This window comes from Tamandua tetradactyla, chromosome 25, assembly GCF_023851605.1.
Source record: "Tamandua tetradactyla isolate mTamTet1 chromosome 25, mTamTet1.pri, whole genome shotgun sequence".
Lineage (NCBI taxonomy): Eukaryota > Metazoa > Chordata > Mammalia > Pilosa > Myrmecophagidae > Tamandua > Tamandua tetradactyla.
In genome coordinates this window covers 43,937,491-43,958,724 of record NC_135351.1, presented here as the reverse complement: position 1 = coordinate 43,958,724, position 21,234 = coordinate 43,937,491, and the positions used below count along the sequence as shown (strand labels likewise).

Sequence of the window (21,234 nt, the reverse complement as noted above, 5' to 3'; positions counted from 1 at the left end):
GTTTTCTCTTGTGTCCGATTATCTGCTCTGCTTTGATCAAGCAAGTTACTTTCGTGGCGTCTGCACCACAAGCTTCTTTAAATGTGTGGCTCAGGGCCCAGGACCAGAGCTTGGGGAATTCCTGTTCCCATCGCCCCTTTCCCCCGGCAAGCCCAAGGACATACTCAGTTCAGTTCCATCACTTAGGAACCTTGTGTTTTAGGCTGGGACAGCATTTTACCCCATGCATCCATCTTACTTCTCAAAATCAACTTAAAAGAAAGACAAAGCCTCTGCATAGCCCAAAGAAATCTTGGCAAAGGAAAAAAAAACATTCTGCCTTTGTGCTTATGCAAAATAAAAAATGAAAGTATATGTTTCTCCCATGAAATGATGGTGAATCGATGAGAATCAGCCTGGTATTGTTTTAAATAAAGATTCCCATGTTTATCTGCTTCTTTTTCAATTGTAGTACTGATGATTATAATCCCCGTGATGACTTTTACTCTCAGAGTCTGAAGTCTAACCTCACATACATGTTACCTCTTTCCATTCTGGTTTTGTAGGATCCAGCTAGCGGCCTGTGAGTCCTTAACTAATTATTAGTAAACTGAGTTGGACTGAATGGAATTTTTAGTTTTGCCTTTGAGAATACTCAACTTCACAGTTTTTTTTGTATTGTTTTGCTTTTTAATATGGAATGTTTCACGAATTTGTGTTGTCATCCTTGCACAAGAGCCGTGCTAATCTTCTCTGTTTCATTCCAAATTTAGTATATGTGCTGCCAGGTGAGCATATCAACTACATAGCTTTAAGTGGAATTCTTCCACTTTGTTTTTGTTCTCCCATGTAAAGCATCTTCGATAGGTTTTTTATTGTTGACAAGGACAAAATGCGTCAAGTACAGCATTTCCAAATGTGCTGTTTGTACTCTGCTTTTTTGCATGTCTCTATAATCTTATTATTGTATTTTACCTAGAGATGAAAAGGAGATATCAAGACCAACAAATGGAGGGGCAAATTCTCCAGAGTAGCAGTTTCATTGTGGCGTAAGTCAATCCCTACCTTCATGTCAGGGACCCCTCCCTTCCGTCTAAGTCTGGTGACGACTCGCTAGGAACCAGATGAAAACCACATTGTCCAGCGGCACTGGCTGATTCCTACGTCCAGTCACCTGGTAAAGTGCCAGGCTGACAACAGCACAAGGCTACTCCGAGTAGCTCAGCCAGTCAACGTGGCACCTGGACCATTGCACAGGGACACACGGAGATGGCCTGCTGCCGAGGGGCTTGTCAGAAACCAGAATAAAGAGAAGGAAGGGGGACAGAGAAACACTCAAGGAAAACCAAGAACCCACTCCAAAGTACAGAGATTAAAGGGACACCTTCCACAAATTCCCCAAAGCAGGGCGAGAAGAGAGGGCAAGGAAGAGCTCGGCCGTGGGGGAGGTGGGTGGCCCTAGGACTCAGTTTCCCTTTTTCAGGAGTCGTGCCAGGACCAAAGGGACAGAAGCAGTGTGGAGCTGAGGAGGAGGCAGGAAAGGCCCGAGAGAGGAAGGGACAGTCCAGGCCCTGGGACAGGCCTGGTGGAGAGAGTAGGGCCCAGTGAGGCTGCCCAGTCCAGCTGCCGGCTTTCTGCAAGCACATGTCCCCCAAATTCCCTCCGCCTCCTCCTGGCAGCTTCGGCTATGTATGCCGCCGGCACGGAGACACGGGCTCCCTGGGAGTGGAGTGGCAGTTTTGGGGGGAGGGGGTCTGCTTTGCTCCTGATATACCCCAGGATCTAGATACGCTCTGGCTGATGGACAAATGGACCTCTCTATGGACTCCTGACCAAATGGCAACCCCAATCCCCACTTCTCTGTCAAAATCCAAGCTGAGGGCTCTCAGGCTCATGGCCTTGCACTCCCTCCACACTGCTGCCCACGCGGCGGCCGTCCTGGTCACCAGTCCAGCAGGAAGGGGCTTGTTGTGCCACTGGCCACTGTCATTGGGGGCAAGACCCCAGCCTGAGGGAGAAGCTCTAAAAAACGGCAAAGCCTCAAATGCACTACTGTAGGCTCTGGCTTTCTCAGGAGGAAGTACCACAAATTCTGTGCATCTCCACCTTACAAGAGCTCAATGTCCTCCTTTCCTCTGTGTTTAAATTGGAAAGCAACACTCCAGATGCGGATTACAATAAAAAAACATCCATGCAAATTACTGCCATTTTTTTATGAGACAAATGTGATTTGTGGATGGCTGGAGCAGTGATTAGAGAGCAAAGCAGATGGTAAGCAATTAACTTTGATGCTGTGTCCATCAAACAACCTTTGTTATCACATAGTCTTCATCAAGGGTGCTGATCTATTTACGTAAGTGGGATTCATTACTATGATAGGCAATAGCATGCAAATACGTTTCTGAGTTTTTTACTCAGTCCGTGGGCTTACTCAGCCGACTCGCGTATTTTATAAATGTTCAAGACCAGACTCATTACATCACAGACGTTACTACAGCTCTACTTAGGGGCGATCATATGCTACCCTGCGGTTAAGAACACCGGGAAAGAAAGCAACACATTTTTTCATGTTCTTTCACATGCTCCAATCACACCAATCTAATTCGGACTGCAGAAGCTTATTAAATTATTGCCTTGGTCTATAGGACTGAAGCAATTATTTATGCTTCAAGTTTTCATATGAAAATTAAAAACAAAGTCTAATATTGCCTAAACACCTTCTGCCTCGGTGGTAGGAAATCGGTGAGCTGGTATGTCATTCTAGTAAGCGGCTGGTATTTCAGGAAGGACAAAAGCAACGAAAGGGAAAAGCAAAGAGTCATAGACTTATTTAATTATCATATGAAGTTTTTTGAAAGTGGAAAAGCATAGGAACTAAAAGCTCACTTCTCTTGAGTCTCTAGAAGTAGTTGTGGCTGCTGGGGCAGCTATGACAGTGAACTGTGGGGGCTGAGGGCACCCAGCCTGAGGGCATAAACCGGGGCTCCTCTTAGTGCCACAGTACCCTCAAACCTCTCCATGTCTCGGCTTCCTCGTCTGCCCAATGGGACAGAAGCAGTCCCCACCCATGGAGGGCTGTGATGAGAATTCAACGGAAGAAGGCACGGAGGTGCCTGGTCCAGCGCCCAGCACCCCAGAAGCGCCTCATAAACATCTGCTTGTTGTGTGCATCAAGGTTTGAGAACTCACATTGCTCACCTCCCTCTTCCTCATCCAGTGCTGATTCTTCCTCTAATGAGCGTGAAAGTCATAAAGGGGCTAACAACTCCAGGAGGCCCAGAGCCCATGTTCCTAGAACTGAACTTGGAAATCGGTTCACCAGAGCACTGTCCTGGGATGTCCTAGATCAGTCCACCATGCCGTCACCTGGAATGTTCCAGATCGGTCTACCATGTCATCACCTGGGATGTTCTAGATCAGTCCACCATGCTGTCACCTGGGATGTTCCAGATCGGTCCACCATGTCATCACCTGGGATGTTCTAGATCAGTCCACCATGCCGTCACCTGGAACTTTCCAGATCGGTCTACCATGTCATCACCTGGGATGTTCTAGATCAGTCCACCATGCTGTCACCTGGGATGTTCCAGATTGGTCCACCATGTCATCACCTGGGATGTTCTAGATCAGTCCACCATGCTGTCACCTGGGATGTTCCAGATCGGTCCACCATGTCATCACCCAGAATGTTCCAGATCAGTCTACCATGCTGTCACCTGGGATGTCCTAGATGAGCCCACCATGCCGTCACCCAGGATGGTCCAGATCAGTCCACCATGTCATCACCTGGGATGTTTTAGATCAGTCCACCATGCCGTCACCTGGGATGTTCCAGATTGGTCCGCCATGCCATCACCCGGAATGTTCCAGATCAGCCCACCATGCTGTCACCTGGGATGTCCTAGATCAGCCCACCATGTCATCACCTGGGATGTTCTAGATCAGTCCACCATGCCGTCACCTGGGATGTTCCAGATTGGTCCGCCATGCCGTCACCCGGAATGTTCCAGATCAGCCCACCATGCTGTCACCTGGGATGTCCTAGATCAGCCCACCATGCCGTCACCCAGGATGGTCCAGATCAGTCCACCATGTCATCACCTGGGATGTCCTAGATAGATGAGCCCACCATGCCGTCACCCGGGATGTTCCAGATTGGCCCACCATGCCGTCACCTGGGATGTTCTAGATCAGTCCACCATGCCATCACCTGGGATGTTCTAGATGAGCCCACCATGCTGTCACCCGGGATGTTCCAGATCAGTCCACCATGTCATCACCTGGGATGTTCCAGATTGGCCCACCATGCCGTCACCCGGGATGTCCTAGATGAGCCCACCATGCCGTCACCCGGGATGTTCCAGATCAGTCCACCATGCCGTCACCCAGAATGCAATAACTCCATCACATGGACTCCATCACCTAGAACTCTAGGTGACCACCAGAGCCCTCTCTTGGGATGCTCTACATGGACCCACCAGAGAGTCTTCCTGGGCTGTTCCCGGCCTGTACCTAAGGAGGTTGAGCGTTTGTCTATAGTGGACAGGAGGCCAGGGAATGACGCTGCCATTTGGAAAAAGAAAAGGCCGTGGGAAATACCACCCATGGGTTTTACTCACCTAATTACTTGGGTTAGGTAATGCATAATTTGACCGCATTTTATTAGATGCAAGGAAATTGTGTGGTACCTTTAAATTAACCAAGAGTCAAAATAAAAGTTACTTCTAAACTGCCTGGTAATTTCACATCTTTGCTCAATTAAAGAACATAAAATTCTGCTTGTACATGTTTGCCAGTCCTGGCATAAAATGTACTGACTTGGTGGATAAAAATTGTCATTTACCACTTTTTTTGTTTTACCATAAAATATATGAAATTCCACCTAGGAGAAAAGAGCAAGCCTGGAGGCGAAGGGGGAGAGCAAGGTCAAGACTTGCGGGGGTCAGTGTGAATGGGGCACCTGGGCAGGGGAGAGGGACACAGCCGAGGGCAGGGGGACAGGGGTCCTGCCAGCATTGTGCCTGGAATCTCTGGGGCTGGGGCTGAAGGAAGCAGGGGGGGCTGCGGTGGAGGGGTGAGGGCAGCTGTGTGAAGATGCCCGGGAGGGCTGCTGGGCTGGGAACACAGAGCCGAGAGGTGGGGGTGGGGGCCCGGGGTAGGGGAGGGAGGGAGGCTTGGGGTGCAGGTGCAGGCGGCAACGGGGAGCTGGACGGATGTTGAGGGCAGCCAGGACAGGAATTCGCTGATGAAATGGGTTTTAGCAGCGACAGAAAGAAGCCAGCAATGGTCCCAGGGTTTTGGGTGCTTTTGCATAAAGAAGAGGCGGCTGGCAGGGAGGGGTGGGAAGGTAGAAGAGGTGGCGTGTGTGCACACAGGCAGGTGCACAGCTGCACACATGCTGGTGGTAAAATCTGGGGTGTTTCCATCTCACTCTAAAATGAGTCGTCCAACTGGCCATTACCCCTGTTCGCCCCATGTCTCTTGTCTAAGTTATACTTTGTCTTCAGATGTGGGGGGATGGGCAGTCCTGAGGAGTTCAGCCCCTCCAAAGGACATTCTAGAACTTGGCTTCATTGTGTCCATTTTTCAGTGTGGCCGGACACAGCGTCACTGGTGACCATACAGCTCATCCACATTTTCCTGCACAGGAGAAACACTTCTTCATGCCCCTCATTTTCACAGGCTGTCAGTGACCCCTCATCATGCTTCTGTCGTCGGATGTACGCGAGCCACTGTGGCTCATTCAGAACGATCAGGCCTGGATGCCTCCACTGGGACAAGCGAGGTGTCCAGCAGGACCGAGTGACCCGAGCTGGCTGTGCCCCTCCAGGAACTCGCTTTGCTCACATGTGGACCAGGAGCTTTGGGCATCTGCAGCCCCGTCCCACCCCTCGCCTGTGAACCTGAGCAGGTCTCGCCAGGTGAACTGTGCAGATGGGAAAGGGCCCCCACAGCGCTCAGGGAGGCAGGGCCTGGCTCCTCCACAGACATGCAAAGTGGCGGGGACGCAAGGGCTTGGCGACAAGGCTGCGCACTGCCAGGTCCGGTCGGAGACCTTCCCGGTTGGGTGCAACGACGCGGCAGGAGTCCACTTGGGGAGGGGTCCGCGTGGGGTATGACGGTCAGGTGAGCTGGTCCCAATGGGCCGAGGCAGGGGAGGGCATAGCACACAGAGCACCAGTGCAGCTGCACAGGGAAGGGTCCCCACGGCTTCCCCGACTGCTCAGGGCTCTCCACCTGTGTGTGCATGAGCGCTGCACATCTGTGCACGCACACAAGTGTGCACACACACACGGTTGCGTCCTCAGGAGGAGCCATCCCCCAAGCAGGGACTGAGGCGGTGGAGGTGGGGTCCAGGGAGGAGGGAAGTGCCCAGGGCTGACTCCCAGCAGGCTGGCGGAGATGCTGCGGAGATGCTGCGGTGCCGCGGCGGGACACCAGGGCCAGGCGGGGGCAGGGGCGCGGGGACACGGCAGGGGCACCCGAGAGCTCGGTCTCAACAGGACACCGGCGGCCTGCCCAACCTCCACCCGGAGCCCCAGGGGACAAGCTCTGGCGCCCTGCTGCTAGCCACGCCCTTGGCTCCAGGGTGTAAACGTGGAAGGACACTTCAATGCAAGTTTATTTCTAAAAATGCCTCCGAGAGATTTCTACCCAGTACTGAGATGTCACAAGCAAGAAAGGTGCCCGTCCCAGACATCACAGAAAACTCTCCTCACGCTTCCTAAGAGGGGTGGTACGCGCATTACCAGTGACTGCTTCCATCTTAAAGCAAAGTGCATGAGTGCTGCCTGTGGTTATTCTTAATTAAATAAATGCTGCTGATTACTTATTAAAGAAAGGTACTTTGGTGTCGTAATTTAAACGGTAAGCTTGAAAAAGCAGAAGTTTAGAAATTATTACTTTATAGATAATAAATTATTTCATATACTTTGTATTTTAACACCATTCTTCTACCTCTGATTACTAAATACATAATTTATTTTAAAATAAGAAATGCAAATTTTAAGGGCTTAAAGATATTATTTTATAGCTACGGTAAAATTTTCAGACATATCCCTTTTTTCCACAGTTACCTTTCCTTTAAATGATATTGAAGCACACAACAGTTCCTTTTTTGAAAGTTTGTTAAATCATGGCATATTTGATTAAAGCACATGTATGAAGTTTACATGAGATCCTAAGTGCAGTAAGGAAACGCCACGTGGCTTCCTGCTCCAGGTGCGTCTCCCAGGCCGGGCCGCGGGCTCACCTGTCTTGGCCTGCAGGCTGCTCCTGGGCTCTCCAGGGGCCTCGATGGGCTGGTCGGCCAGGAACACGCGAGCCTGGTCCACGGCGGCCAGCACCGACGGCTCCTTCTCCTTCAGCTCCCGCCTCAGCGCCTTTGCAAAGACAAGCAGAAGGGGACGCATGAGCCAGCGTCCTCGCCAGGCCACTGCAAGCGCGCAGAGCGACAGCGGCTCATCTTGCGCCTGTGGCTGGGTGAGAAGCAAGAACGTAAACAGCGCGGACTGAAAACACGCGGATAAGTAAGAAGGTGACTCCTGTCGAATTCAGACACGCAAAAGAGAAATGTCTCTAAAACACCTACGGGAAACAAACTGTTAGCGCGCATCTGAACTTACACAAAACGTGCTTTTAGGGTTTTCACTACCGTGACACTGCTAAAATATAATAGCCTATTCTCAAACTTTTTTCTCAAAAAACTGACAAAACGTTACAATCAGTGACACAGAAGAAAGCAATTTCACAAGTGGTAATAAGATCCTCAGAAGTGTTTCACATTCTTTAGAATGCATTAAGAAAAAAAAGAGATAGAAACAAATTAAAGTACATGAAATCAAAACTAAACCAAAGAGAACACATAAAAGCATCTCCAATTATCTTAAAATATGTTCTGTCTCTCACGCTGAGGCAATTACTTTTTCCCTTGTGAAGTTTTCCCCTGAAAATCCATGATTCCCAGAACGCTTTGTTTAGCACATTCGCTCTTTTAAGTAGGGTTAAACTTTCACCCCTGCCCTTATAAAATGTTTGGTGATTTAAGACTCTAATCGCCCAGGGTTTAAAAGCAGCAGAGCTCTTCCAGGGACTATTGCCAGATAAGAATAAACAGGAATTTCTCAGGTGCTACCATAATGCTGTAGTGAAATCAAAATATCATTAATTTTCTGTTATCCTCTTAGAATTTTATATATATATATATATATCTCAACATCCACTGGTTCTTATTTTTTCAGTCCATATGGTTCTTTTACAAAAATGCAGACCATTACAAGAATGGTTTGTATTTTTATTTTCTACTTTATTGCATTCTGATAGTGTTTTAGAATCAAGAAAAACCTTCTGAATGTAACTATTTTTAACAACAGTATTTGACATAAATATCTTGGGATGAAAGAGTATTTCTGCGCTAAACCTTTATCATCCACAGAAGGTAAGAAAAATTTAAAACCTATAAATACCAGAATAATCACATTATGTAAAAATGTGGACCTAAATACCAGAAGCGCTATGGTACTGGAGAAAAAAGAGACACCCGCCCCGGGTCGGGAAGCATGACAGGAGCTGCGGGGGTGGGGAAACCGGGCTTCATCGTACACACTGTAAAAGTCATCTCACCTTTAAACAGTGTATAACTATCGCTTTGATAACAAATTAAAAATTCAAAAAATTCAAAGCTCCAAAACACCAATCTACAATTAAGATACAGTGATAAAGAATAGGCTACAGGGTGAAAGAAAACTTCCTCTGAGGTCCCCAGGTGCCTCTCCACTTCCTTCCCGGCATCTACCTAGAAACCGCAGGTCAACTGGATGTCCAGGGGCACAGGCACCGTCGGGCACGCGGGCAAGGGCAGGCCCGCCCCACATCTGTTTAGGAGATGCGGCTGGTAAAGGTGTCTCGGGGTGCTACTCTATTCAGGCAAACACAACTCTATTCCCACACTTGAAGTTGCAGATATGTGGAAATAAAAGAGACACAAAGAAAAGGAAAGCATGCAGTTCAGACCAGAAATACATATATACACAATACAGATACTGGCAGTTCTTCCAGATCTCTGTGCTGTTAGGGCAAGAAGCTCCAGAAGAATGAAAATACTAGCATGTCCTTTCAGAACCATCTGGAATTATATGAAATAATGACATGAGAAACCACAAGGCTTAAAAGCTATGGGTGAGAAGCAGCGAGAAATGCAAAAGGATTTAAGAATTCACTGGGAGACACTATGCGCCCCCACCCCGAATCTAACCAGCAAAGCGGGGCGTGGAGAGGGTCTTTACAGGGGTGCGGGGGCTGTGCTGGGTTTTTCTCTCTCAAGGGAAGACCGAGAGTATGCACCTGCTGAATGCAGTTGCCCAAGGGAAGAGAAGGGGCTGTAGGGAGCGCTCCCCACTGCTGCCCAAAGGAAGGAGCATCCTCGGGAGACAGAAGGGAAACAGGAAGCACTGGGCGACCACGTGGAGGGAGGGACAGTGCGGGGTAGATGGAAATGCCAGACGGGGCCCAGACTTCAGAGGGCAGGCAGGTCTCGGGGAGTGGGGGGAAGCGCGGGTCCCACAGCTGAGGCACCAGCGCCCCAGGCGGGATCAGGCGCACTGTGGGGAGGGCAGGTGCCAGGAGAGGCTTGTCTGGAACAATTTTTTAGAAATATACTTTGTCGGCAGAAAAGAACTTGGATCAAGAAAACTATCAACTTCCTTTATGGTGGCTGCAGTTTTCTCAGTTTCTCAAGGTGAGGCATGATCATCTAAGGTGTGTGTGTGTGTGTGTGTGAGAGAGAGAGAGAGAGAGAGAGAGAGAGAGAGAGAGAGACAGAGAGAGACAGAGAGAGAGACAGAGAGAGACAGAGAGAGAGACAGAGAGAGAGAGACAGAGAGAGAGACAGAGAGGACCCGCTGCTGCCCCCGCCCCCCCCAAGGAGGAAGGTACAGGAATAAAGAGACCAGCACAGTCAAAGGGGCTGAGTCTCCTTGGCGGCAGACATCTCTGAAACGTGGCAGGGAACCCACCGTCCGTTTATCAGACTCACTCACCGTCGTCAATTCCTGCTGGAGAAACGGACACGCACATTTTGGTGGGAGTGAAACCCTCTGGGACTGGTTGGTATTAGAATGTGCTTCACCTTTGCAGAGAAAGCATGCAGACGTCAAGAAGGAGGGGCTGAGGGGGTGGGTGCAGCCGCATGCTCTCGCGTAAGTGGTGGGCTCCCTGGTGTGGCCCCAACCTCCTCACGTTGGGGCCAATGCTTCAAGAGGCTGGTGGAATTATAAGGGGGGCAATCACGAGTCTAGGCAGGAGGCCACACCGGACCTGCTCCTGAGGATACCCGACAGGCACCCCCGAACCCTGCCATCAGTAGGTGGTCCCAGGACACCTTGAAGTCCAGGATGCACCAGCAGTCACGACGCCCGGCTCGGGGGCTCAGGACCCGGGGGCCCGGCAGGCAGCTGTGCCCGGGGTCGGCTCCCCAGGGGTCTGCCCTCTGGAAGGCTGGGAGGCCTGAGGACTCAGTGGTGCTTTCTTCCTGTACCTTTCCATCACATTCCTGCAAAACTGCGTAATCAGGTTTGCTTCCAGCTCCCACACTCTGAATTTTTATATTTTGGGTTCTTTGACTATTTTTTCCCCAATTTTTAAAGGAATTCTGCAACCTCTAATTGTAGAAAGACATTCCTTAAATCCTTTTGTTTTCCCCTCTAGTGGGAAAACCAGCTCACATTTACAGCCTGTGTAACTGACGAATGCTTTATCTGGGAAAATAAATAGAGGAAATTTCTAAAATCAGAAAGGGGGGAAAAACATTTTTCAGTGGATACCAGAGGAGGAGCTGGAGGGTCTCAGAAACACGGCCTCCAGGCGAGCCCTGCAGCACCCAGTGCCCTTCCAGTGCAGCCTGGCTAGTGGTGAAGGTAAGTGTACACATCGAGATAAATGAGCTTTTACTGAGTACCTCCTTTGCCAGGCAGGATAGGATGTGGGATGCTAAAGACGTAAAATGTTTCACGGACGGCCCCTGGGCGACACGAGCACGAATGGAATATTCTGGTACCCCACCCCTAGGTTTTCTTACTGCCCCACTTGTCCCATCGTCTCAGTCTTCTTGGTGTTCCTTCCCCCTCTCAAAAGCTCTGAATATTAGGGTGTTCGGAGCTCTGCAGTTGCGTCTCCTATGCTTTCATCGCCTCCCTGACTCTGTTCTTTCCCGTCTACACTCATATTCTAGGTGTTGTCATCCCATCCCATCCTTTGGTTTGAAATACCCCGACAGGTCTACACTTCCTGAACCCATGCCCGTGGGGCGGGGGCTTTCCCAAGCTCCGCTAGTCGCCATCTCCTCCGAGGTTCCCAATGGACCTCAAGTTTAGAGGTGGAGCAGGGCCTCCCCATGGCTCCAAAGTGCCCGTCCTCAGACCGTCCCATCACGTTGGCCACTTCACCGTCCCTCAAGATGTCACAAGAAGCTGGGCTCACCGTCCAGGACCCACTCGCTGCTACCCCTGGTGGGCAACCCCCCAGGAAGCAGGCGGCTCCCCCCTCCCCGTTCCCTGCCCGCTCCCCCACCCAGCTCACATCCTAGCCGCATTCCTCCTCCCCAGGGCTGCGGTGGCTTCCAAGGGGTCCTCCTGCTTCCGCCATCCCCCGTGGCCTGGGCCCGGCACAGCAGCTGGGGGACTCGCCGATGGGCCCGCCAGACCTCGGCACCCGCTGCCCGGTCACCTGGTGGTGAGCTCCAGCTGGTCGGTGCTGCAGCACTGCCTGCGTCCCCGCCACCCTCCTCCCAGGCGCTCCCCAGGGCCGCGCGCGGGGCTCTGGCTCCATCAGGAGAGCACGTCCCCCACACCATGGGGAATCCTTGTGGCCTGGGACCACCCGGCCAGGCTGGGGAAGGTCGGCCCCACCAGCTGCCCGCATTTCCCCACCATGACCCTGGCCTGCTCTTCTCACATTTCCCTGACTTTCTACTGGGCAAGGCGGCAAGGCATTTCTTTGTTATTACACTGCTATCTTTTTAAAATTTTCTGTCTTTTGGGTAAAACAACAGTCCCCAGAGGCCAGGTAACATCTGTTTTGGTCACTGAAGTCAAGGGCCTCCGGGGTGTAGGGCTGGTATGGCGTGGGGCCTGGAGGCTCTGGAGGGCTTCCTGGTGGAGGTGGTGTCCCCATGAGGGCAGCAGGAGGAGAAGGGCACCCCATCTAGGGGAGCGGAGGCCTCAGAGAAGAATGAGGGGATGGCAGACCTCCAGGTGGGAGAGGGGGCAGAGGACAGGTCAAAGAGCCGTGGCTAGCGCCCGGCATCTGGGATGTCACCAATGCGGGGACAGAGACCCTTGAAGAGCAGGGCAAGCAGCAGAGCTACCAGCGGCACGTTTTCATTTCTTACAATGTCATCACCAGGCCCACCAGCTTCATGACAGCAGGTCCGAGGCCGACACAGCTCCACAGTGGAGGGCCCGTCCTTCCTCCTGAGCACACAGGCTCCAAGTCCAGTTGCCAAGGCCGCCGCAGGCAGGGGTGCTGGCTGCAAACAGGACCAGCTCCCCGCACACCTCCCACTGGGGAGGCAGTGTGTGGGGGGGGCAGGTGGGGGTCAGGCCAGGCGAGCAAAGCGAACACCCCCCAGAGGTCCTCGGAAAGGGCACGCATTTCACAATACCTGCTCACACTCCGTTCCACAAGTGCGACTTTGTTACCCAATTTGTCTTATTTCAATTGCATTTAATTGCATGTCAGAAATGGATTAACTTTCAACAACATTAAACATACAATCATTTCCCCGCCCTGCACCTCTCAATTAGACATAAAGGAAGCCAGTATTCCCCAAGCAGCTGGCAAACATCAGTGATAAGATCATCCAACTCCCACGGCGTGTTTAGTACACAGAGCTGCTAAGAGCACCCACTCGGGGTTCTAACGCCACGTGGCTCTTACATGGGCCTCCTCAAACGAGCGTAATGCAGTCTAACTGGGGTCTTTAATGACTTTATATTTTCACTCTAAACAATCCTGTTCCAGACAGTAACACGTATTGGCAAGGATTTAGAGAAATTGGAACCCTCAAATGCCGCTGCCGGAAATGTAAAACGGGGCAGCCCTTGGGAGAATCAGCTGGGAGAGCTCAAAAAGCTCAACACAGAGCTACCTCATGAGCCAGCAACTTGACTCCCAATATGCCCCCACGAAAACTGCAAACACATCCATGCGATGCTCACACATGAGTGCGCACGGCAGCATTTTCACAACATCCCCACAGTGGAACGACCCAACCATCCATCAATTGGCAAAAGAACACAATGTGGCACACCAATGCGGCGGGATATCATTCCGCCATAGAAAGGGACGAAGCGCTGATGCTGTGACATGAACGAACCTCAAACACATTACCCTAGGTAAAAGAAGCCAGTCCAGGCACAACAGGTCGCTGGATTTCATTACTACACAGTGTCCAGAACGGTCAGCCCAGAGACAGAAAGCAGACGTGGGGTGTGGGGGCTGGGCCGGGGTGTCCGCACATGGACATGGGGTTGCCATGGAACGAGACAGGGGCAAGGGTCGCACAACTCCTTGAATATCCCACAACCGCTGAACTGCACACTTTAAAAGGTGACTTCTGTGGTATGTGAACAAAATCCCCGGAAAGCTGCTATTGAAATAAAATATTAACTCTGCTTCTTTGGCTTCCAGACCTCTGTCCCTCTGGCCGGCTCAGCCTGTGCCCCCCACCTCAGGAAAGGCTCCGACATCATCCCCCCATCCTCTTCGGGGGCTGCCTCGAAGTATCCAGGGGCCTCCCCAAGTGCCTGGAAATAACGAGGACCCGGAGGAAGTAGGAATGTCTTCAGAATTCATCCACACACAACTGCAAACCACGGCAGACCAGATAGGGCAAGGTCCCCACAGCTGATTATCCTAGATTGAAGTAATGGCTGACTTCCCGTTAATTCCAGAGTATTTGAAGTATCTGCTCTGCAAATTATCGGTGACCATATTCTGGGTGCAAAGTCACTTTCTCTCGCCTCACCATCCCTGGTACAGGCTGAGCAGCTCTACTCGCTCCTGTCCTCCCCTGTGGAAATGCCCTTCCTCCCGCAGCCAACACGGAGATGATTCGCCTAGAAGGGCGGAGGGTCCTCTCTGCCCCGCTACTTTCCAAACCTACCCCACAGGGAAATGACAGCCATCGTCAACCCCGGGGGCGGCCTGCGACCCTCCAGAGCTGGGAGCTGGGGCCGTGGTCCTGCAGTCCCGTGGCCTGGCCCGCCGGTCCACTGCTGGCTCCCTCAGCCTCCCTCTTCCCCTCGTCCAGGGCAATCAGTGACCAAAGGGCAGAGTGAGAGCTGCAGGCACTTCTAAGGCACCAGCCAGTCCCTGTCCAACAGAAGTTGTGCAAAGGCGGGCTGCCCACCACGGAGACACGGGCCGCGTCTGGTGGAGGGATGTTTGTGACATGGCTAGCACTACCGAGGGTCTGAATTAAATTTTATTTCATCGTAACTGACAAATGTAAAAGTCCCATGTGCCTGGGGGCTAACGTGTTAGCCGGCTCTGCTCTAGGACTTGCACATCACTCTGGCATGGCCTATCGTTTGAACGAGACATGAGGCTGGCAGGACCTGAGAGAATGGAGAGCTGGACCTCATCTCCCAACGGGAGGACAGAAGGACTCTCTGCAAGGGGCCTGGACACAGGAAGGTGGGAATCATCATTACAGCCATCGGCCATGGAGGAAGGGGGCAGGGGTCTGGTAACAGTTTACACAAAGTCGATGGGGAAGGCATCCCAAGGACAGTGTGGTTTGAAGACAGACGTGAAGGGAGAGGAGGTGTGAGTCGTGAGCATATCTGGTAAAAGAGCAATGTGGAGCAGAGGCCATAGACTGTGCAAAGGCCCTGGGGCAGGAGCCTGCCTAGCAGTTCTTACTGTCTGCAGGCTAGCCCAGTCAGAGCTGAGAGAGGGAGGGATGGGGTAGAGGGTAGGGGTTGGAATCTGCTTCTGCAAAAGTATTTTATGTTGGGGGAAGTTAGGGGCCAGCAATCTCGGGGCTGAGCAGGGAGGAACCCAGGGGCCGCACACTTCTCCAGGCAGCGGCCCTGGCTGCCTCAGGCTGGCCTCGCAGCTGATGTTCTCCTGCAGCAGCCTGGGTCAGGGCAGGTGCACTTTCCATGCCAGTGAGAAGCAGAGGGAACCTCAGACCCTCCCTCCGAGATGAAAATATGAAAAGCACTAGCCCAACAGGAAGAGACCTGCATCAACTGCAAGGAGGTGGAGGAGGGGGAGGGGGAGGAGGCAGACTGCAAATGTGTTTCCAAACTCCTGGCCCTGAGATGTCTGGAGCCAGAGGCTGGAACCCCAGGCCGCCCACGAGGCCAGAGTGATACAAGGACAGACCTTGTCTGTCTGTAAGAAAAAGCTCACCCCCTCTCCATCTAGAGGGTGCCTGGGGCGGGTAAGTACACGCTCCAACTAAGACAGCCATGGGAATGAAGCTTTCCACACGTGAAATTCCGGCCACATACAAGGAAACGTGCGAGGTCCGAGAGGTGATTCATAAACCGCGGTCCCTTTCCCTGTGGGCCTGCCGAGGGTGCAGAGGGAAGGGGCGGGAGGAAACACACAGAGGGGGCTGGCGGCAGTGGTCTCACGCTGCAAAAGCACAGAATAAACTGGATTAAAGGCAATGCCAGAAAGCAGGAGAGACTAGGGCAAGGCACTGAAATCCCTGCGTTTCATTCTCTGCAGCTCTCAGGCCCCGCCCACCTCTAGGACCCCAAGTTCGGGGCGGGGGGGGGGCCTCAGGGACACGCTCTGGGGCTCCTCTAACGCTCTCGGAATGCACCCCGCACCCCCAGCAGGCAGGCAGGCAGGTGGGCGAGCTCCGAGGGCCTGCAGGCCAGGCCGGCCCCCCACTTTCACCCAAGTGTGACACGTGGGGAAACGCCTCTGTGCTGTGGAATAAGTGATTACTCTTCAGACAACACTGAGCTCATCTGACCATCACGCTCAGCTCTTCTCCAGGACCAATTTTCTTTTCTCAGCCTCTAGCCACTGTCACTCACTGAGGAAAGTTCCAGCCATTTTCTCTGCAGCTTTTGATGATAAATACCAGCATTCAACCCTCCATTAGCAGGAACAATTGAAGTCAATTAATTTAATTATTCTCTGGGACAAACCATTTCATTATGAGAAAATGGAATCATGTAACTCTCCACGATGACACCAAACTCTGTTAAGCAGAAAACTGGGTTGCAAGATTCCTATGTCACTTTGGATTCTTAGAAAGAAAATGAAATACAGGCTCCCTTACAGCGTATTGTTCCAGAGTAAAGCAGCAAAGCAAAGGTCTGGGGTGGCAAACATGGTGAGCGAGGTTGCTTCCCTACACGAATTCGTATACATTCCAAACTTATTCAACCGGCAGTGCAGCCAGCAAGAGGCAGTTTCCCCCACTCCGTGTCAGCATCACTGAGCCAAACCCACCACCTGTTCAACCCCTTCCGCCCAAACTGGATTGTGACATCTGATGTTCCAAACTGCCCCCTAAGTCCACAGGACGTGGGAGAGCAGCCTCTTAACAACACAAGGTTCCCAGGACAGCGGAAAGCAGCGAGAGGGCAGAGGCAGAGGCAGGGGCAGGGCTGCAGTGGAACCGCCCCTTCGTGCTCGGCTGGAGTGGGAAACTGGGACAATCTTCTAGGAAAGGAGGCTGGCAGCATAGCAAGCGTAACCACCCTATGCATACGTGTGAAATGGGAATTCCCCCTTTGGGAAAACACCCTAAAGAAAAGATCCAAAAGATGGACAAGGCTACAAACAAAAAGGTATGTATTATAACATTTTTATAATTTGAAAAATCGATAGTAACCTAATACCAAACATCTGGAAAAGGTTTTGGTTCTCTATAGCCTGGCCCCACACGGGCAGCTTTGGGAAATGACGCAGTGATGGCCACATAGGAACATGAAGAAAGAAACAGTGGGACACACAGCTAAGTGGAGACGACAGGGTAAACACTACGCGCCCTGGTGAAGCTGTGTGAAAGAAGAGTCTCCAAAGAAGTAACGCAATATGGAAAGGCTCTGTTACACTGGAGAAATTACGGACAAGTTTTTGTTCTTTTCTCTGTTTTACAAAGTCTGTAATGTTATTATTTTCATAATTAGAAATTTTACTTAAAAGAAAGGAATGTCTGATAGAATCAAGCTCATTCACCATGGAACAAATGACAACATTTAAAGAACAGCATCGTGGAGATTTACAAATGTGTTTTAGAAGCACACTTTCTAATCTTTCCTGTGATCATAAAATTTTTCCATTACATTTAACTTTAATGACCTCTTTGAGGATAGATTTATTTATCAAATTTACTGTGTGACATCAGTTACTGAACAAAATTATGCATATGTTTAAGCTACTCCTTATATTTGTTCGGAATCTTAATTTTTCTGGCTTTCAAAGGTACCAAATTTCGACAAGGGGCAGAAGCACCCACACTGCGAGAACCCGGCAGCCTGCAGCAGATAAGGGTAAAATAAACTATTTTTAAAAAGCTATCACAATAATATAAGATATCCAATTCATTTTTTTCTCACAAAAAGATATTTCCAACTCTTGATTTGAATAAGTAAGGCAATACCAAGATAAGAAAAAGGTAACCTAGAGTGGAAACAATACTAAAGCATGAAGTATAATTGTGATTAATTTTCTTACCACTTTAAATATTCTGTGTAACAAATTATTTGTAGCTCTTGAAAAGAGACTGCTGCTAATATTTCTCCCAGCTATTATCTTTATCAAAGATCCATCTAGTTAAAGTAGAAATATTCTCAAGCTTTACTATTTGTCACAAGATGAACAAGTGAAAACAGAAAGAGAAAAAGAGAAAAAAGGAGCCTTTACACTAAGGCTGGGTAAGCAGGGCACGATCTCTTGTGTTACAAATATTGCCAAGATAAACGCTTTTGTTTGTGGCCTTCTCCGTCTTTTGGAACATGTTTGGCTCATGCAGCAGCTGACAAAGGTTTGCTGAGTGTCTGGAGGGTCAGGCGTAGACAGAGGAGAAAGCCAGCACGGGAGGAGGCGGCCGGTGCCTCCAAGGCAGGTGTGGAGCAGGGCCAGGAAGAGACGGCTGGGTGGGGTTCGTGGGGGGAAAAACGGGGCAGCTGGCCAAGGGGTTCACCGTGCGGCTTTTGGGGGCCAGGACCTTCTAGGGACAGTGGCACAGCCCGGGTCCAGTGAGGCTGAAAGCAGCGGCCGGGCCTGGAGGGTCTAACTGGTCACCACAGGGCCCCTCCTGCCGCCGGACACTGACAGGGATGGGGGCTCCGATGGGGGGCTCCGACAGGGGCTGGGGGCAGGCGTCGATGTCACATTTGGGTGTGCAGCCAGCGGGACCTTCTAAGGACCCACATGGTGGAGAAGGGGACTCAAGGTGACTCTAACTGCTGCCCAGGAGGGGCTGGGGTTCCCACACCGGAAATGGAAGAGCCTGGGAGGACAGCTTGAGGGGTGCGCTCAGGAATCCTGCCCTGGAAATACACACGAAGGGCTGACGAGGGATCAGCCACAAATGTGGGGTGCATGGCACACAGACGGCACTTACAACTGCAAGCCTGGATGACACACACAAGGTCAGGGGTGGAGGAGTGACACGACATGACCCCTGCGGCACCCCAATTTTGAGAGATTGGGACGAGGAGGAGGAGGGAACAAAGGAGATGGAAGGAGCCACTGGTGGGAGAGGTGAAAGGCAAAGTGGAAGCATGGACTATCCCTACAGCCATGCCAAGAGACTGGGGTGTGGGGTCTGCGAGTCCTCAGGGAAGAAGAGGACAGAGACCAGACCAGCGGCCACAGCACAAGCAGACTTTGGGGGCACAGCGGAGGGGCCTCAGGGCAGCCCACGGGGGGACAAGATGAGCTCGGGGTAAGGGTAGGAGGCCATTCTTACATGCTATGTGGGTCTGAATATGACACTAATGCCTTCTTGGGACAGCCAAGCCCAACCACGCAACCCGCGGGGGCAGAGCAGGAGGAGGACGCGGGGCCATGGCCGAGGGTTAGGAAGGCGTCAGGCAGTGGCGCTGTGGTGGGCCCAGGACCCCGGGACACAAAGCACCCAGCGGGCACCTGGGGTGGTTCTGGAGGACAGTGAACAGAGCAGGCAGAAACCCAGAAATGACCCAAACACGGAGCATCTGCTAGAATGAATTCACTTATTTCCCCCAGCTTGCTCTCAAAGCTGAGTCAGCACACGCAGGTGTAGTATATAGCACTAACAAAGCTCCCTGGAAAGGGGGAAGAAAGCAGGCTTACTTTTCATTACTGTGCAGATGAAATCGAGACAAAAATCTCCTTTGCGGCACTGCAGAGGTTTTGGCTAACACACAGAGGGGCATGCAGTATGTAAGTTCCTTTTGGTTCTGGCTTGCCGAGCTCAGACAGGACGCCTGAGTGAGTGAGACGCAGCCTGAGCCCAGGGACTCCTGCCGCGGGCGGTGGATGGGGCCCTCCCTGGGGAACATGTGCCCTCCACGCCGCTGACTCGCTCTGGGCCCCCCGGGGACCCCGCAGTTTCCACGTGTTTTGGCTGCGTTCTGCGCCACCAAAGACACGGGTGAGGAGCATCAGCTGCCCCCCTGCACGCTCCCAGGCAAGTCACTAACTTGAGGTCTGATAACACCATTTAGTGACCTCCTACTGCCCCTAGGCTCTTCCTGCTTAAGACCCCCAGCTCCCTGGAGCCTCCGCCCACCACGCCGACCACCAGGCAGAGGTGCTGGCTCTTCACACCACGTCACAGCGCCACGGCCGCTGCCATCCATGTTTCCCATGTGTGACTGCTGCGTCTTGCATTTCCCATGCATGACCACTGCCATCCCATATATCCCGCCCATGACTGCTGTCATCCTGTGTTCCCCAAGCATGACTGCTGCCATCCCATGTTTCCCGTCCATGACTGCTGTCATCCTGTGTTCCCCAAGCATGACTGCTGCCATCCCATGTTTCCCACACATGACTGCTGCCATCCCGTGTTTCCCGTCCATGACCGCTGCCATCCCATGTTTCCCATGTGTGACCACTCTCAAGATGATGACATCACAGATGATGACATCACAGATGTAGGTGACATCAGAGAGGAAGAGGAAGATGACATCAAAATGAAGACAGCACAGATGAAGATGACATCAGGATGAAGATGACATCACAGATGATGCACGTGCAGCAGGCATTCAGTGACTACTGACTGAACAGTAGTCAGGCATCCATGAGTAGAGTTATGTATGAGACTACAGTTTCTATGAACCTTTAAAAATCAATACTAGAGATTTGCTTTAGGTCACTAGATGGGAAAATTCAACTTTGTCCAGTTACTCTACAGCAGTCTTATTTTAAAAACTACCCATTTTAAAGTAGTAAATCACTTTGATTCGTATGTGGGATTTTGATCCTCATACATGCCCGCCAAGAAAAACAAGCGGACAGTGTTATTTGCCCCGCAAATGCTGGCAGAGACCGGAAGGCGAGGCCAGCCCAGGCGGCAGTGTCAGCTCAACAGCCACCTGGGGAGGTGCTGCCAAGCTTCTTAGAGGGTGAATAACAGGTGCTGGCACTGCGCTGGTCTTAAAGGAAACAACTCGGGCAGTCTGGGCAACTTGACCAAACCCATCAAAGCTTTCTGACTGCAGGGTGGCGGGAGGCCGGGCCAGCTGCGTCTCTCTGCCCGAACACCTGACACGGTCCCGCTTTGGGACTGCGTAGCCCCGGGAGGGGCCACGACTACTTATTATTACTCTGAGCCCCCAAACGGAGCCTGAAGCTGTAGGGCACAGGTGGGCTCGAGCGTGGAGCACAGCATTTCCCTTTGCGTAGCTGACACTGGATCTGTCCCCTGTAAAAAACACTCATGAAACACAGGTGTTTAGTGAGGGTCCCAAACACGCCAGTCTTCAAAACGTCAGCCCCGGGGCCTTCCCGAGACCCAGTCGGCAGACCGCCAAGCCGGGGGAGGGCTCGGGGCTGCAGCTGCTTTGTGGGGGAATCGGCCCAAGGACCCTGGTGCAGGGATCTCACCTTTCACCTGCCCACCCCCCACCTACTTTGCTTCTGGGCTAGAGAATGCTATCTCCTTAGGGCCCAGCTGTGCCCCGCTGGTCTTACACAGGGTTTTCCTTCTGTAATCTACAACTCCCAGGTGCTTGGGCAGACAGGAGGTTCTGTAGTGTGACCTTGGGAAGCCCTGAATCATGACCTTTG

The 21,234-nt window shown here is 51.7% G+C and overlaps 1 protein-coding gene and 1 non-coding gene across 4 annotated transcripts in view; both read right to left on the bottom strand.

Annotated features, from left to right (window-relative positions):
- UTRN (utrophin) overlaps window positions 1-21,234 on the bottom strand; it is a 440,716-nt gene that overhangs the window by 72,608 nt on the left and 346,874 nt on the right. For all 3 annotated transcript variants that reach the window (XM_077143388.1, XM_077143386.1, XM_077143387.1), the window contains one exon: window positions 7,232-7,361. In XM_077143388.1, the coding sequence (XP_076999503.1) occupies window positions 7,232-7,361 (130 nt within the window). The remainder of the gene's footprint in view (window positions 1-7,231; window positions 7,362-21,234) is intronic.
- LOC143669417 (U6 spliceosomal RNA) lies at window positions 669-775 on the bottom strand. The gene has a single exon (XR_013168928.1). It is a non-coding gene; the product is annotated as a U6 spliceosomal RNA (small nuclear RNA).